At 54.1% G+C, this 17272-nt stretch overlaps 3 protein-coding genes across 3 annotated transcripts; all 3 read right to left on the bottom strand.

Annotated features, from left to right (window-relative positions):
• Positions 1-5928: 5928 nt before the first annotated feature.
• Positions 5929-6505, bottom strand: ACO1O0_004775 (pectate lyase; the record flags this gene model as incomplete). The annotated part of the gene is made up of 2 exons (XM_083194208.1): positions 5929-6388; positions 6420-6505. 2 exons carry the CDS (start codon positions 6503-6505, stop codon positions 5929-5931), a joined length of 546 nt encoding a protein of 181 aa, XP_083051156.1.
• A 5281-nt stretch (positions 6506-11786) lies between these two features.
• Positions 11787-13155, bottom strand: ACO1O0_004774 (uncharacterized protein; the record flags this gene model as incomplete). The annotated part of the gene is made up of 3 exons (XM_083194207.1): positions 11787-12400; positions 12477-12917; positions 12948-13155. 3 exons carry the CDS (start codon positions 13153-13155, stop codon positions 11787-11789), a joined length of 1263 nt encoding a protein of 420 aa, XP_083051155.1.
• A 963-nt stretch (positions 13156-14118) lies between these two features.
• Positions 14119-16731, bottom strand: ACO1O0_004773 (bacterial alpha-L-rhamnosidase; the record flags this gene model as incomplete). Its single annotated transcript, XM_083194206.1, is given in 2 exon segments — positions 14119-16710; positions 16726-16731. The coding sequence occupies 2 exon segments, from the start codon at positions 16729-16731 to the stop codon at positions 14119-14121; spliced, it is 2598 nt and encodes an 865-aa protein (XP_083051154.1).
• Positions 16732-17272: the final 541 nt, after the last annotated feature.

Genomic DNA, 17272 nt, shown 5'->3' with positions numbered 1-17272 from the left:
AACGGTGATCATATCCAGGCTCTCGCTGCGATGCTCAACCACCACAACCAGCTTAGTCCGCTGACTCGTGGGTAGTGGCCGTGGTGGCCGTGGTGGCCATGGTGGTCATGGTGGTTGTGGTGGTTGTGGTGGTCGAGTGGGCTGCCGTCCCTCCTAGCGCCAGTGGCCCAGTGGCCCAGTGCCATGCAATGCAGAGTCGTCGATCACGGCGGCTTGCGTGGAGCACTGCCCAGGGCCCCAGAGGCAGACAAAGCAGGCCTCTTCCTGGCCTGGCCCTGGTCCTGGTTCCGGCTTGGACAATCCCCCGGGTGGAAATGATGCGAGGGCTTGCTTGCTAGGGACGCCTGTCAGGTCGTGCCTCGTCGCTTTGTCGCTCCCACATTTGCTGACTGGTGGGCGGTGCTCCGGATCCTCCCACGCTCCCAAATCTCTTTGTCCATCGCCGTTCGCCGTCTTCCTCCGGCCAGCCCAGCTGTGCGCCGTGTGAAATCTTGGCGCGACAATGGCTATTATCATTTCCTACGCACCTACGCAGGAGCACCCCTCCTCCTCCAGTCTCGACAAAGATCCTTAGTACTCCTGTGTGGGTGCCGGGATGCGCTGATCCCGGAGCTATCCGTACATTCCAGTGAGCCGGTGCTTTGCTTTTGAGACTCCTGCAAGTAATGATGTGATTCATCTCGGCTGTCGCCGACTCGCTGCCCTCACACGAACCAACGGGATGTAATAATTCGATAATTCGATAATTTGTATGTGTACGAGTATACGTACCGTGGCCGAGTTGGTCCAGCGCCTCCTTGCGTTGAATTTTCCAGTGACCGTCATGCTGCTGCTGCGGCTGCAGCTGCCACAACTCGAATTACCAGATGAATTCCAACTACGGATAATAATCTGACCAATGTCATCAACGGCCGCCAATGGCAATTGTGCAGCTGCCAGGCCGGGAGTGAAAACCGGAGCGGGAGGGGAGCGCCATTGTTACGGATCGTCGCTGATTCGTCAACCAGTCGGGGATCCGAGCAGCGTCTAAGCCGGAAAGGGAACCACACGAGTTGAGCTCTATTGTGAGAAAAGCAATTCCTGACGTCCCGCCATGGCCCATGGGTATTACGAGTAGATTTGCGCTCGTACTCGTACGGAGTACTTCGTGTCAGAGGGCGTCCCTGACACGGAGCAGGGGCTCAAAAGAAAGGATGTAATATTATGTATTCCCCTTTGGCTATCCTTGGTTCGATAAATTTTAGCGAGGAAGAGTCGGCGTTGTTTTGGCTGTCGATCGCTTCTCGGGCGTCTGGCGATTGGCTCCTTTCCGTTACCTTGGTGATCTTGTAGTTGCAGCTGTCAGTGGAAGACGTTAAAGCAAGTCATCGCTCATGTCTCACGCTTTATTGCAGTGGGTACATACTTCCAGGGGCCCTAATAGTACCGTCGGTTATCGGAAAGGCATCATTTTTCGACAGCTCGACCCATTCATTCTCGAAACTCCCTGCAATAGTAATATTATCAAAGCTGAAAACGAATTACTGCGTATACGTACTCGGTGCCAGGTGACTGCATCGGTTGAGGCTCGGGTCACGCCTCGACAGCCGTTCTCTCAACACCCTTTGCTGATCACCAAATACGTTGATCTATCAGATGGGTCGACAAGGTCCCAAATAGGGAAAAGCCAATCCCGGCCGTGTTACCGAGCCGCCATCGCGGTAGACTTTGTGTGTTGATTATGTGACAGGTCTCGCGTTCAATCAGAATGCCCAATTCTACAGGCTGCAAACATTGAGTGTTCGGAGATGTTGCAGTCTTGCATATCAGCACGAACTACTCCGTACTGTTCCGCCACAATTCCAACTGCGAGGCTACTACTACCCGATTTACCTCACCGCGCCGGTAAACCAGGCTTATCAGACCAACGAAAGAAGACTTTGAGCTTCACGTCGACCCCACAGCCTGTAGTCCAGGTTGTCGACGGGACCAGATCCAAAGTTGGCGTAGATCCGCAGCAGTTACGAGTACTCGTACTATTACGTACTGGTCGCTATGTGGCGAGAGGAGTCGCCTCGTCAAAGATCGACGCAGGGAGCAAAGCAAGGGTCAGGGAAGCGCACCCGGCAGGCGAGATCAGCGCAGTGTTCCCATTGGCTCAGACAGGGCTGCCATGAAAACAACCAGTGGGCTCACCAGGAGCTGGTTTTATGATATCGAATAATAATATCAGTACTTCGTAGCCAACGCCATGAGAGATGGCGTGGTAAATTCCAATGCTGTGCCGACTAGCAAGCCCTTGATTGATTCCACCCCGTACCGTTTGCGTGAAGGAGTTAGGGAACTGACGTTGGCCCGACTTGTGTCAAGCCAACAGGATTTCGCTAGAATCCGTGGTGGCACCCTCGTCGAACTCGAGGGAAAGAGTTCTGGGAAACTGGCGGCTATTCTGGCTCAGACCAGCGCATTCTGACGACAACTAGCTCTGAATGAGTACATCGCATCGCGGCGACTTTCTGACTACCAGCTGAACAATCACTTGGCTGGCTAGCTCACAACTTAGAGATTGCGATCAATGGGCTTCTGATTCGATAGCCACCAGCTGGCGTGGGGAGCAAGCCGTGAGCGGCCCGGTGCCGCCCCCAACAGGAGGATGGTGACACAACTTCGCTCTTGGCCGACCGGTAGCCTATTGTGGAAGTCCTCCGAACGTGTCGATGACACCAGTATTATTAATACATCGAATGTGCCTCCAGACCCTCTGATTGCTGAGTTTCCAAATACGGTCGACAGGTCCGGTTGATTACTCGTAGTATTACTTGATCTGATTCTCCCCGTCAGTCACAAGAGCATAAAACCATAGTCGTAATTAGGTCAGCCATAAATTTGAGTCCTTTGAGGCCTTTGATGAAATTGATATCGACCTAGTGCCAAGATACTATCAATGATCCAACTCGTCGGGGCCACGAGAGAGCGGACCAGAATAAGCACCTCGCATCCGGCGGCAAAGATGTCTGATGGCCATACGAACAGTCGCGTGGTCGTGGTTGCACTCAGGTTCGTCAAAGCTTGTGTTCGCGCACCTGCAACAGTCGCAAAAAAGTTTTCAGGTGGTGGTTCATAGCTCGCATGTTGAGCATGTGGCGCGGGAAAACTAAAGCTGTATCCATACGTGGTACGGAGTAGGCTGAGCAATGATGGCAAACGAGGAGAGAATACCAGAGGGAGCTCAGAGATCCACAGGATGAATATTGTTACCAGACCATCTTGCGCAATCGTGCTGCTGGCGCCTTCCGTACAGCCTTGCAGGTGTTCAAACTGGAAGGAGCCAGTGTGGTGAGCCGCCTACCTATGAGATCACTAGAAGCTACGTGTACAATGTTCATGACTCACGAGTGGACAGTTATCTGTATAGAGCAGGTACGAGTAACGCATAGTACGCGGCTCGTAGCCTCGTGGGGACATCCAATTGAGCTCGCGTTGCTACCCGGAACCACCTAATCTGCAAGCCATGGCCGATATGTCCTCGCAAAACAACAAATAAAGCTTCGCTATGTTGCTTGCAAATTTTTACGTGAGTAACTTCTATTATATTGTGCATTATAGAGTATATCAGCATGCACAACGACTTTCCAAGATTTTTTCCTGGGCAGTTGTTTGACACTATCATTACATATCAATCTACTCGTACTCGTAGCAGTCAAACTACTACTACTATGTAGTACTAGTGGGTAAATGCAGGCATGGACACAAGCAATGTCGTAAATGATACTCGCCGAGACACAAGTGGATATCCGGGGCTTCATGATTCATCACGGTAGGATTTACGTAGATTAGGCTCCAGCTCCCCAGGAACAGAATTGGGCGATTGTCCTCAGATGCCATCTGCAACAGCCCCATGATTCTTCCGCGCTGTCTCGGCAGTCGAAGAAACCATGTATCGCGATGATATGTCTCCTCCGCGTCTACGGGGCCGGAGCAATACTGCTGAGTCAGTGTTCCGGGTATTTCCACTGGTGATATTAGTGGCAGGACCGTAGTACTCCGGACGGATACCGTCTGCTACGGGCACTACTACGCGCCTTAGGCGCTGCTCGTACATTGCCAAGAGCCGTATCCAACTGACGTGGAGCTCTCGTGCCGGAGTTTGGCAGCGGCGCTCTTCCGCAGAGCATCTGTATCACCTCCACACGGCCCCCCTAGACTCAATGGCCCAGACAGCCGAAAACCGGACTGGTGCCAAGCCCCGGAAGCATTGAGGAGCGGCGCTGGACGACACGGGTGATGACTGATCGACGGTGGACCGTGCCATTATTACTACATGCGAATACGGTTGACATGGGCGATTCCGGTGCTGCGGGCTTTGAGCGGGTAAATTGGCAAACTGGCAATTAGGCAGCCATATTTCGATGGCCAGCATGTCGAAGATGGCTTGAGGACGATAAAACTCGATTGGCCGTTGCGAGGTCGAACAGGGCTGGCGGGACATGAGCCAATCTCAGACAAGCAGGGGGGATCCAGGCAGATGCCAGATCCGCGAGATCCCCCAATCGCCGATACGGCGATACCCAGACGGCGATACCCCAATGTTACACGGCGCCTATTGCTGGCCAGGCGTCGCCGCCCCGGCAGGCAGATGGATGCGCGCCAGCCGTTTCTTGAACGTACGATGAAGGTATTAGCACTATCATACTATGTCCCGAATCTGACTAGGAAGCCTAGATCAGCCGGCGTCACGCTGGCTCACCACTGATTGTCCCGCCTCAACTGTGTGCCCACGTGCAACGACGCGCACAGATATCAGGCTGGTAAGTTGATGTCTCGACAACATCTTGTGTCTTCGGCGGGCCGCTCTGAAACCTCGTCGTGTGTCTCCTGATGCAGGTTCGCCACCAGAAAAGCACAGGCCATCGCTGCTGTTGACGATTTGTGCGCCCAGCGACAAGTCTCGGGAGGGGCCTCGAGGAGGAGGGGGGGGGGGGGTCTCGGTCCCCATGATCAGAGCGCGGAGCGGCTGGGGGCCGGCCGCATTGTTGCGGTGAGCCTGCGAAGAGCCCGCCAGACTCCATCCCGTCCCTCCAGCTATGGACGCATTTGGAATCGGCAGTGGGCATAGTCTTGTCGTCCACAGCAGATCCGCGCGCATGAGAGACCAAGAGGGTGACAACTGACGAGCGGTCGAGCCCGATGATGTGGTGTTGAGCCGTCATTGGACTCGTCGATGCCCGTGCTCCTTTGGTTGCGTCGGCCAAAGTGAATCATATCGCCGGGCACGGAGTATTCATGACATCCGACATGTGGCTGCCTGCCTGCAATGGTGTTGGGTCTGTTTGGGGTCCGACGTGGTCCAACACAGACCATCATGCATTCCAAACGCTTGACTTTGCCTCTGTGCCTCAGACAAGAAGCAGGGAGTGCCGCATATCCGGTTTCTAGAAGCCTTTGTACGAGTACGCCCGAGAAAGCCTCGCTGTGTTGTGTTGGTCGAGCGCCTCCAACGAGTATGCCATTGGGTTGGTTAGACTCGAGTCTATAGAGATACGCCATAATTGCAGTTTAACCCCTGACAATTCTAATGCGGCGATTGAAGTCGTGTTGTTCGGCGAACGTCCGTCTAGATAGGATACAACAGTCATTGCCTAGCCTTGGCAGCTATGTGGTAGGGTCGCATCCCCAGCCTACACCCTACAGCCCCCTGAAGGGGTATCTCATATGATGGGGAAGGATAAGCTTTGGGCGTAAGCAGTAGAGTGAGAAGGCTACCACATGGAGTACGGAAGAGTAATTGCCCTGTATACACCAGTGCCACCAAGTGCGTCTCAGGAAAGGAGGTGTTTGTTCTGTGGGCCATATTGAAGCTCGTGAAATAAGGAAAGGTAAATTCGGGAGACCTTGACTTCGCGTCCATCTAGCCCTGTCATCAACCGCCATGTGGCATCCCCTAGCGACTTAGCAGCTTGTGGTCAACCCAGAGACAGTGCAATACGTCCCATCCGGGCCCGAGCCAATCTTGGTGGGCTCGTCGCCACTCGAGTTTCCCTTGTATCTGTCACAGCTCTTGCCACCGTCCTGGCACGTATTGGATATCTTGCACGTGTCGCCATAGTTGGTGTTGATGCCACACAACACGCCACCGTCGACAGCTACTGAGTTCTCAATGACAATGTTGCGTGGCCCTCCATTGCCCGAGCAGTTGCCACAGCTGCGGACCACCTTGCCGTAGTCTTCGGCGTAAAAGTCCTTGATGCGGACGGTACCGCGCCCGTTGAACTGGAAGATCTTGTCCTCGGCCTTGAAGGCGCCGCCACCGTTGACGTATGATGTTCCTGATGACTGCTTGAAGGTGGCGGCATCCTCGCAGACGTCTGCCCACCAGACGTTGTTCAGGGTGCTGGAGCCCATGTCAACACTATTTCTGTATTTTCAGGCTGGTGACCTACCAGGCTCCCTTGCAGTGGACACCCTCGGCCTGACTCTTCCCGATGATGACATTGGAGAGTGTGGCACCGTTCTCGAGGATGAACATGGCGTCCTTCTCGCCTGTCTCGGTCTGGCCCTGACAGACGGATGCTAGTCACTTTTAGGACTTTTCTAACTCTATCCTGCTAGAAATATCTTACGATTTCTTTCGAATCGCTTCATGCCACCATCGTACGAGCCGCTGACGGGGATAGCAGTTGGAACGGAAGTAGACCCGGAGGATTTGGGTAGCGTGGTGGTGGCGGCGGCGGAGGCGCCAGTCACTACTGCGAGTAGAGCCCAGAGGTTCATGATTAGGAACTGTCGGATCTGGAGCTTGAGATGTAGAAGAAGTTGTAGATTGGTTGATGAAGAGTTGTTTGCTCTTCTGAGTGAGATATCTGCCCCTATTTATTAACTCCTGAAACTCTGAACCTTGATGAAAACGGACATGGAGAGCTGAGAGATTCATCGTCTGCCACGATAAAACTGTCCCCCCCTTCTCCATAACCTCCCATCATAACTAGTATTTGATGCGAGATTTAGTAATGGGACACTTTCTTAAAGACTGGCCTAGACCGCTGCCTACTAACCAATGGAGACAATTGGTTTAATGAGAACAATCCTTCTTTGGGTAATCGACCCTGTATGCACCCCGAATGAGCCAGCGCATTAATTCGGTATTCGATAGTTTTACGTGTCGCTTCCAGTAGATTTCTCCGATTCGAGGAATTTCGGCATCGGAGACGTTGGCGGAACCCTCTAACCCCGCAATAACACGGAATGGGAATCCTGATACAAATGGCTTTTTTTAGTTAATATACGTTGAAGCCCACGAGACCTTGCCGGCAACTAATCTGACCTCTCGTTTAAGGAAATTACTGGTGGAATTTCGGTGCACTGTCTTCCGGGAACTGGTCTAGACTAGCTGGAACATTTGCTCGTATATTAAAAACCAATATTTAACCTTCCTGAATCTAAGACCCATGGACAAAATGATGTACACCGGATAATAGGAACTCGTGGAGGAAATTCTAACAAGTGTACTGTATTAAGGTGTGTAGTAATGAGGAGATTTCCGTTCTTCAATCATCACTCTAGGTACGACTATGGCCCTTACTATATCGAGAGACTCCCTTCTGTGATTGTTAAAATGTTTCTTGTCGACAAATGCACCTTGTATGCCCAAGGTTGGTTGTAGAGTATGAGAACAAGGTTGCGTTATGTAACATGGCAAGGTATACCTGAGTAGAATAGATATTTGGCAACGCAAAGGATTGGATGAATAACCCATGCTGGAGGTTGTAGATGCGGTTGGAGTCCCGCAACCTGAGACGCTGACAGATGGTAAAAGAATGCCAAGAAAAAAAAAAGCGTTGTTTGACAAACCCCCTGAAATCCTCTAAAGCTCCTACCTTAGTGAGAGTCCCACCGATCCATTGCGAGCTTGGTAACCCTCGTTATGCCTGGGACTCGTACACACTGCTCACAGGTGTTGGATGTCAATTTTGATGACGGGAAGGACGGAGTTTAGCATCGTGATGTTGTAGACGGGTCGACTGTGGAAATAAAGCAGACTGAGAGGGTACTGACATCGGGCTCAAAATACTACCAATGTTATTCCTGTTAGCAACTGAAAGACTACGGGGATTGGTTAGAAATAAGGTAATACTATGAGGCACCAGGTATACCAAGGGATAGTAACCTGGTAAATATAATTTGCCAATCATTCGTCCTACCAAAATTCCGGACCAACCGTCAGATCATGAGTCAGATTGAATCAAGATGAAACCAACAACCTGGCATCCGTGATAAGCTTCCCTAGCTCCCGTTGCACGCTGACGGCGTTCTTACGCTGAGACAAGCCACCACACCAACACAATGGGCAGAACCACAGACCACGCCCTTGTCTTTAAATCGGTCGCAGCCTCAACTAGTTTCCGGGAGGCTTACCTCCACGCCAGTGCATTTCCCAAAGTCCCCGTGGTTCTGAGCCGGCCCGTCCCGGAGTCTGAGCCCCACTCTCTCCCGGCCCGCCCCCGGACCGCCGGAGCTTCAGACTGTCTCGGGAGCAAGCCTCCTATCAGGAACGGATGATCGATGATTGGCGAGGTGGTAAAACGAGAAGGGAGATGAGAAATATGAATCGTATTTCAGTGTCATCGACATTTTATTTTTACATCATGGTATTTCCAGATGCAGGTTACTTCACCCTCATACTTCACCGACACTTCAGGTTTGAGATTTATAAACCGCATTGAGAAATATTGGCAGAGCCGCAACATTGTACAGTTGGAGATGCTGTGGAAATACATACTAGCGTCAATCTCAGGCGAATTGTTCATGCCGTAGGAATATGCCTAGCAATAATACCTCATGCCCTCGATGACTACCATTGGGGATGCAGAATTTACTTTCTCGGAGGAATAGTCACACCGCCTCTTACAAAGCCCATGGGCTATGGGCAGTACTCCTTCCTAGAAATACTCCTGAGCCTTCTTAAGCCCACGTTTTGCAAAGGCGCGACTGGGCCTGAACCCTGCGCCCGGACCTCCATCCATTCTCGCCTGCATCCTGAGAGTCGTGACGGGAAGGTCTTCAACAGGTTCGACAAAGATACCCCCGATTGAATTTTGTCAACTAATGTGGAAGATTACTGCAATGTGTCACGGTCCCCGTTCACAGCGACGTATTAAAAAATAATGGGCTTCCTAAGGGAGCCAAGTGTGGTGTACGCTGAGAGCTCTTGGCTGGGCAATGCTAATTGGGGGAATATCTTTCACTGGGCCCCGAGTCGGGATATGTTGATGGAAACTGGCTTTAGCTGACAATGGGTGCTGGGGGGGGGGGAGATGACTAGATTGAAGGATTCGAGAACCTCTACTGGGGTCATCCTTAGGAAATGGACTATGGGCATTTCTGGGTCTCAACAAACCACCTTCAACACGCCAGCGGAGTCTGCTCTCTGCTCAATGGCTGAGCCACAGCATTCCGATAAAAGCGATCGGACTGTATCAACAAGTCGTCATACATGTAAATTGGGCTCCAGGACCGGCATCGGCCTCGTCCGCACCGCAATCACGACTCCATGAGGCATGCTTGGCTCCTGTATGTTTGACAAAATACGTGATCACTGACGCTTGCAAACGCCGCTAACAGCAACAAGGGCCACGACAACGGGCGCGAACACCCCTAGCTCTCACGAGTCACGATGCTCGGACGTTTGTCCGGTCCCATCTCGAGTGAAGCCTCGACGGTCGAGCCGCGGTCACCCCTGCAGCTGATCATCTGCCGGGATCCACGACAAGGGTTGGCGCCCTTATGCACACGCCCCCCATGACCCCGTGACCCAACACACCCTAGGGACCCATCTCCCTCTCCTCCTTTCTGCTGCCCCCGAAAAGTAAAAGCGCGCCTTCCCACGATCTGTGCTGTGTCGGACGGCAGAGGCCATCTTTGCCTGCCGGAAACTCTTGGAGGGCGTCCTCGTAATTTGCCAATCATCTCTGCCGGTGTGGTCCGGAGTCTTCCGTGCCGGGACGAAACAATGAAGGAATGAGGAAGCCGGCTCGTCTGATGTACTCGTACCGCCGCACGTACATATGTACATACTCGCAGAAGCCATTGGCCACCGCTCCGGGAAGGCTGCCAAGCTGCACAAGTGGGAAATTTGGGCTATAGGACTTGACAGGTTCGCCCGGCTGGACGGTGCCCTCACACCCTCCCTCCCCCCCCTTCTCCCCCCCGCTAGTCACACATGCCACAGCTGGGGACTTGGGAATACTTTACCCAAGGGTCCTGCAGAAGAGCCGAAGAAGAAACCACGACGCCTGCAAAAGGACTAAAGAAGGAACCGTAGTGCCTCATTGCGGAACATTGCTCCCTATTCGTACGTGGTACAGTAGTGGCGTCAGGGTTTCCCAGCCTCAAGTCATGTCATCAGTCCAGCAGTGCAGGAGGACCATGCGCCAGACTACCTTCATATGGTATTTCTTTGGCCCCCAAGCTCAAATCCCCAAAAGAAATACCACACAGTACCTTGCCCACTCCCTGACGGTCCGTGTTAGAGGCCACTAAACGCCAAGCTTGATTTGCATGCGAGTGGTGTTAAAACGTATCTCGTAGTACATACTCATCCAGAAGCATATCGCGAGCGCAGACGAGAGCCAGGCAAGTGAGACTCTGGGGATCGACAGCCAGGCCGGGGGTGTTTCACTCTCTTCAATTCTGGCGCCCGGCCCATCTGTCAAGTTGTCAAATGTCACGCCGGTCAGCAGGAGGGCCGACCGAGTGACAGGATGACAGCCTGACAGGGCCAGTGCGCCAACCCTGTTGGCCAGCTGGGTCTTCCGAGTTGACGGCTGTTTGTCTCACCTGACAGGCAAGGATGCAGTTGATCTGGAGCCGGTATTAACACCCACACGCCCCTGCGGGCGGGAGACTGAAGAGACCTTTTTTTCTACTGGGGCACCCCTGGCCCGGTGACGAGTCTGAGATCGACCGACGAGGAGGCAAAGGCCACTGACTGCCGCCCCTGGGACCGTGTCTTGGCATCAAAGTACACAGTACATAGTGCTAGCACATAAAAGTACGTACCTGCAACGTTCCCTCTGCTCCGTGCGCTCAGCTGAGTATCGCATCAGGATTAGTGATGTGGCGTGGGGGTAGACGCGCGGCCGGGAAATGATTTGGAATTGTCAAAATGGATTAAAAGGGCAGCCCGGCAGTTGCGTGGAGCGCTGGAAATATCCGTCCCAGGAACGGAGAATTAATGAGCTCCAGAAATTATTTGGTGCATGCTATAATATACGTACGGGTATCTGGTCAAGATGGAGATCGAAGGCTGGAAGCATGTCTCATCCGGCAGCAACCCTATTATGCGGCCCTCAGGATCAGAGCCAGGATACGGCGGCTTCGGGTCCCAATGAAGCATACTGGCCCCGGGGTTATGCCCTAAAACGGACATGTGTCTTGGTATCCTGGTACTGGAAACGGCTTCAGCCCCGAGACTGTAAGGGTTTGACCGTTTGAACAGGAAACAGGGACTTGTCGATTGTCTCACTGACAGTGTCCTCAGCCCTATGAAACCAGATCTGGGGTTAGGGCTCCGGTGAAACGCAGAGCAGATATTAACTGACCCATTAATATCACCAAGGTATCCGTACTATGGTATGAATACTTGCAGGAACGTACCTACATACTCGTTGAGCATTAGTATCACAATGGTGATAGCCTTGAGCGGAAAGTCAAAATCCTTAGATACTGGGGTTCAGGCAATAGCAAATTTATTCAGTCACGTCATCAATCATGTACTATACATAGTCGTTAAACGTCGATGAAATAGCTCATCATGCCATCGCGTCGCCCTCATATGTTCTACCAATGTGGACATTGACTTCCAGCTCGACGCCTCTTATGGCCCATATGCTGGCTTTCCATGTTTCCACGGCTGAATGAATCGGCTCTATGCCGTCGAAGAAAATCTTGGATGTACGTTCGTCTGCTTCGTACTGTACGATAATCTGCTCGAGGCTCGCTCCCGTCAATACGTACTGCCTCACGCGCACATTCGTCACCGACGGCATAAACCGCACCGCCCTCCCCAACATGAGGACAACTTCGTGCACATGCTTCAACGCACTTGCCCGTGTATTAACCCTCATGTACGGCCTCCGAAGCATGTACGAGTTGCGCATGTGTAGGCGCCGGAGTCGCGGCCACCAGTAGTGCTGGAAATCACCATCTCCGTCGCCTTCTTGGAACGGAGCGAGAAACTCGCGGATGTCGACGCAGTCGTCAAAGGTAAGTTCCGTGCAGCGCTGCGTGTATTGTAGAAGCAGTGAGTGGAAGAGTGCGCGGGCCTCCTTGTAGGGCATCTTCTGGGAGCCGTACGAGTTCATGGGACGCCGGAGGCGGAGATCCGTGACTTTGGGGGCGTAGTGGCTGAGGCCAAGCACAAATTCTGCGACACGTTTTACACATAAGCACGATGGACATATATTCTACTCACTTGATTTTCTTGCAGTGTTCAAACTTACCGCGTCTCTGCTCTATGTCTCGGTCATCTGACGTGTCGTGCTCAATCTCAGTATCGAGTAACCGAAGCCTGGGAAGTCTGGAAATGAGAAACACGATCGACGACAGCTCAATGTGTCTGCCCGAGCATGTCAGGGCGCTGACCAACGGGGTCTGTGGCAGAGCATGGCTGGGGATGTCGAGACGAACCACGGAGGATCTGGCGCGACGGGTCGTGGTTGGGCTACGGCTCGTTCGTGAATAGTGCGAACCAGCAGCCTCATCGCTCGGGGACTCGACAAGGAGCTCGACGTGGATGCCCTCTGGAGGCCCGTCGTCGACCCTCCACCGTGAAAGAGTCCCGAAGAAATCTTGCATGGTGCTCGTGAGGATGCGGGTGGTGCGATTGCCATCCTCGGCCGACTCTTTGTCATTGCGCTGGTGGCGGTCGTATGATGCAAGTGCTATATGAAGCGTAATGACCTGCAAATAACGCTGCCTCTGCCTCGTCACGATCTCTTCCAGCTGGTCCAGACGTGGCGAAGACAGGTAAAGGGCGTGGAAGGTGTGTCTCTCGAATGCTTTCTGCCACGCTCGTGATACGGTGGCGAGCGCGGGGAGGGCATCGCGAGGAGTGCGGGCGACGATGGTGTCGCACAGGCGGCGGGTGATGGATGTCGGCAGCGAGTCTATCGAGGCCATTGTCGTGCGCAGAAGGGCGAAGTCGACCCAAGGGTCGATACAGTTGGGCCAGAGAGGTTGGACAGCATTTCGATTGGGCGGTGATTGGGAAAATAGGATGCAAGTGTAGAATCTGGGATAAGACGAGCAGAAATATGAGGGCCGCCAAGAGGGTCTCGACTTGCACCGGCAGAAGATTTTTCGGACAATCGATGTAGGGTCCAGAGACTTCAGAAAGTTTGGTCCTCGAACGTAGGGAAAGTCGTGCCCCTGGAATCGCGTCAAGCTGACGTCACGGCTAGGCCCAAATTGTGGATCGCAACGGGTCGGTTGGACCCTGATTGCCTAAACGCCATGGCAAGGTGGCCTTGTGGCCCGACGACACCCTTCTGGGCGACCCTGTTTGTAAAGACGATGGGAAGGTGCTACCTCACCAGTGATACGGTCTTGGAAGGACGCAAGTTCTTTCCCAAGCCACATAAGCCACGCCTTCCTTCCAACCGGGAAGACACCGCTCTGGGAAAGAACAACCACGACTAGCCCAAGTCCCACACGGGCTACCCTCGCACCACCTCACGAGTCACCACCTCACGAGTCACCACCTCACCACCTTGGCATTGCCATCTCGCATTTTGCTACGCGACCCCTCATTTGTGGCTCTCGGTGCCCGCGGGCATCAGATTTCTGCTTTTCTGGGCATTGCCTAGCCATCATGCGCAATGACGAAACCTTTTTTCACAAGCTCAAACAACCTTCAGATTGCGACAAACGATCTCTCACTTCCTTGCTGCTTCAGGCCCTACTTCTCGTCGGATTCAGCCAACTGCCGATAATCGGAAATGTGACTTTGCCCGCGATCGCGTGGTCGGCTTAGCAATATCATTGTACCTATATAGTACTCACACGGCAATATCACCGACACCACGCGATCCATGACCGTGATCGGCTTCTCCGCCATCGATCGACGAACATCTGCATTGCCTCTCACTGGGCTTTGGGCATCTTAAACCCCTTCTGGGAAAACTTGTGCTTTCCCGACCCAATCTTCTCAGTCTCTCCACCAGGTACCGTCACCTCGGCCTTTGCATTTGGGGGCACTGCAACCTCCATCGTGAACTCATCACCCTCCACCCGCCACGAGACATTGACCTCACCATACCCGCTCACGAACCGCGTCTGAGCACTTGTAATGTCTCCTCCCGGGACCGGCCGCACCTCGATCACCTTCCACCCGGGCTCCTTGGGCCTCACACCGCCAATTACGCCATGGATCCAGTCCGCCACTGCCCCAAACGCATAGTGGTTGAAGCTGGTCATGGTTCCCGAATTGACGGTCCCGTTCGGCAGAAGCGAGTCCCATCGCTCCCACGTTGTGGTTGCATTCTGCACAACCTGGTATAGCCACGAGGGGACCTGCGTTTGCAGCAGCATTGCGTAAAAGTCTTCCACCGCATCAATTCGCTCCAACGCCGGGCCCAGCGCAGGCGTGCCTGCGAAGCCTGTGCCAACAAGGTACTCGTTCTCTGCGATAATGTCCCGCAGCGTCTGGGCTGCTGCAGCTCGCTCTGTCTCGTTGGTATACAGCTCAAATTCGAGGGCCAGCGCATACGCTGTCTGCGTCCGATTGGCCATTTCTCCGTTGCTAATCCACGCCTTCTGGAACTCGTCCCGTAGTGTGGCATGCTGCTCCTTGTACTCTTCAGCCAGGTCGTCTTCTCCCAGCTCTGTCGAAATGTCGACAAGCACCCGCGTCATCTCGACCAGGTACGCGTCAGCCACGAGATACTTGTGTGTTGTTGCCGCGCCTGCATTCTCTGGCGGAGCCTCCGGGTCTAACCAGTCGCCAAACTGGGCGCCAGATCGGTCCCAGAGCCGGACCTCATTACGCGGTAAACCCTTATCGATCCACGCGCGCGCCTGGTCGTACTGCTGCCTCAAGACATCCTTGTCGCCAAACGCTCGGTAGAGGTTCCACGGATTTCCCACGACCACATCTCCCCACACCGCCGCTGGTTCGTCCGTGGAGTCTACAGGCAGCGTGGGCACGAAGAACGGCACCACCATGGTGTCATTGCGCTGCATTTCAGACCACACGTCTCTGTGCCATCCACGCCAGAAGCCCGCTGTGTTGTAGAGAAAGTTGCTCGTCGGCCCAAAGGCGTGCGCATCGCCAGTCCATCCGAGGCGTTCGTCGCGCTGCGGGCAGTCGGTCGGCACGCTGAGGAAGTTGCCGCGCATCGACCAGCGCACATTGGAGTGGAACTGGTTGAGAAGATCATGGGAGCACTCGAACCAACCCGTCTGCTCCATGTCGGTCCATACCACGATGGCGATGACAGCCTCCGCTGTCAGCGGTGTGTCCTCAGGCCATCCGTCAATCTGCGCGTACCGGAAGCCGTGGAACGTGAAGCGCGGCTCCCATGTTTGCGGACCGTCGCCGTGAAGAAGAAGTGTGTCGCGTGCCTTGGCCGTGCGCAGTGGCTGGAGGGCCAGTTCGCCGTCCTCAAGAACTTCGGCGTGATGAAGCGTAATGTTGGTACCCGCGGGGCCCTCGACGTGGAGTCGCAGCCAGCCGACGAGGTTCTGTCCAAAGTCGATGAGCGTCTTGCCCGAGGGCGACTTGAAGATGTCCTGTGGTTTTCTCTCGTCGAGCTTGCGGATGGGCGGAGCATCCGGCGACGAGAGCTTATCATGGATGGCCGGCAGCTCCTTGGTGGCGAGCCATGCGCTGCCATCAAAGCCAGGGGCCGACCACCCCTTGATTTCAGCCTCGATCCTCGAGTCGTAGATCTCTCCATCGTAGATCTGGGAGTCAAGGACGGGCCCCGTACTGGCCACCCACGACGTGTCCGTGGGGACCTCGACCGTCGTCCCATCCTTGAGTTTGACCTTGAGCACGGCAAACACTCCAAGCGTGTCCCCATACTGCTCTCTGGTATCCTCAAAGCCCATCTCGCCCGCATACCACCCCTCACCAACCATCACCCCAATGGCATTGTCCCCCTTGTTGAGCATATCCGTCACGTCGTATGTATCATACACGTGTCTGTAATGATACGACTGCCACCCTGGCGCCAGGACAGCATCACCCACCCTTTCCCCATTGATCTCGGCCTCGTAGATCCCCAAACCTGTGATATACAGCCTCGCCGACTCCATCTTCCCATCCACGGCAAAATCTCTCCGGAAGTAGATGGGCCTCTTGGGCTCCCCCTTCTCCGTCTCTCTATCTGCTGCAATCGGCACCGCCCCTGCCCAATCCTTCTCTTCGAGCAACCCCGTCTCGACACTCACCCAGTCCGACCACGGCGTCGACACATGATCCCCACCATGGGCCCTGGCCCGCACCCGCGCCCTCTCGGCCGACCCGAGCGGCTCCCCAGGCCACTCCACGAGAATTGAGTCGCTCGACTCGGCCGAGTGCTTCTTGGTCCTAGTCTTGCCGCTTCGTCCCCGGGCAATCTCGACGTCATACGACGTCTGTTGCCAGTCACGCGCATCGCCGGCAAAGCGCCACGAGATGCGCGGCTGCGTTTCGGCGATGCCGAGCGCGGAGCGGTGGTGTTCAAAAGATAACTGAGCGATCGACACGGCCATAATCTTTGTCTTTCACGTGTGTCTGCTTGTACACCTCTTCTTATCTTTTCTCTAGGAGGAAAGACATGGACGGGAGGTTTATTATATAATATCATGGAGGAGGAGGGGGCTTTTGATTCTCGGTATGCTTTGCCCCGTGGGCGATCACAGTCCGAGGACCATCCTGCCCGTGCCTGCTATGAGCCCCGTATCTCATGTTACCTATTACTCGTATATGTACCGAGGTCGCTATAAGACCTCCCGGGTTGCAAACGCCCTTGCGTAATGGTAGAGTAATACCCGTGTCGACAATGATGGCCCCCGTTGTAAACCCCCATTCTATAATCTCTTCACAGCTGTATTAAATTGATATTTCTTGAACTCTCCCTCCCTCTTCAGTGTAGGAAAATACCCGGTTCTACAACGCAAGCACAGAAAAAGCCAAAGCCTCCTCTGCTCAAACACCTCGCCACACAAGGTAGCTGGCGTCATAGAGTAAGATGAACCTTCCCCTCCCCTACCCTCCCCTCCCCTACCCTCCCCTCGCCTCCCGACCCCGGGC

This window comes from Amphichorda felina (assembly GCF_050947745.1).
Source record: "Amphichorda felina strain 45539 chromosome Unknown scaffold_4, whole genome shotgun sequence".
NCBI classification, from domain to species: Eukaryota; Fungi; Ascomycota; class Sordariomycetes; order Hypocreales; family Bionectriaceae; genus Amphichorda; species Amphichorda felina.
Note: the sequence above shows the minus strand (reverse complement) of the source record. Positions and strands in the feature narration are given on the sequence as shown.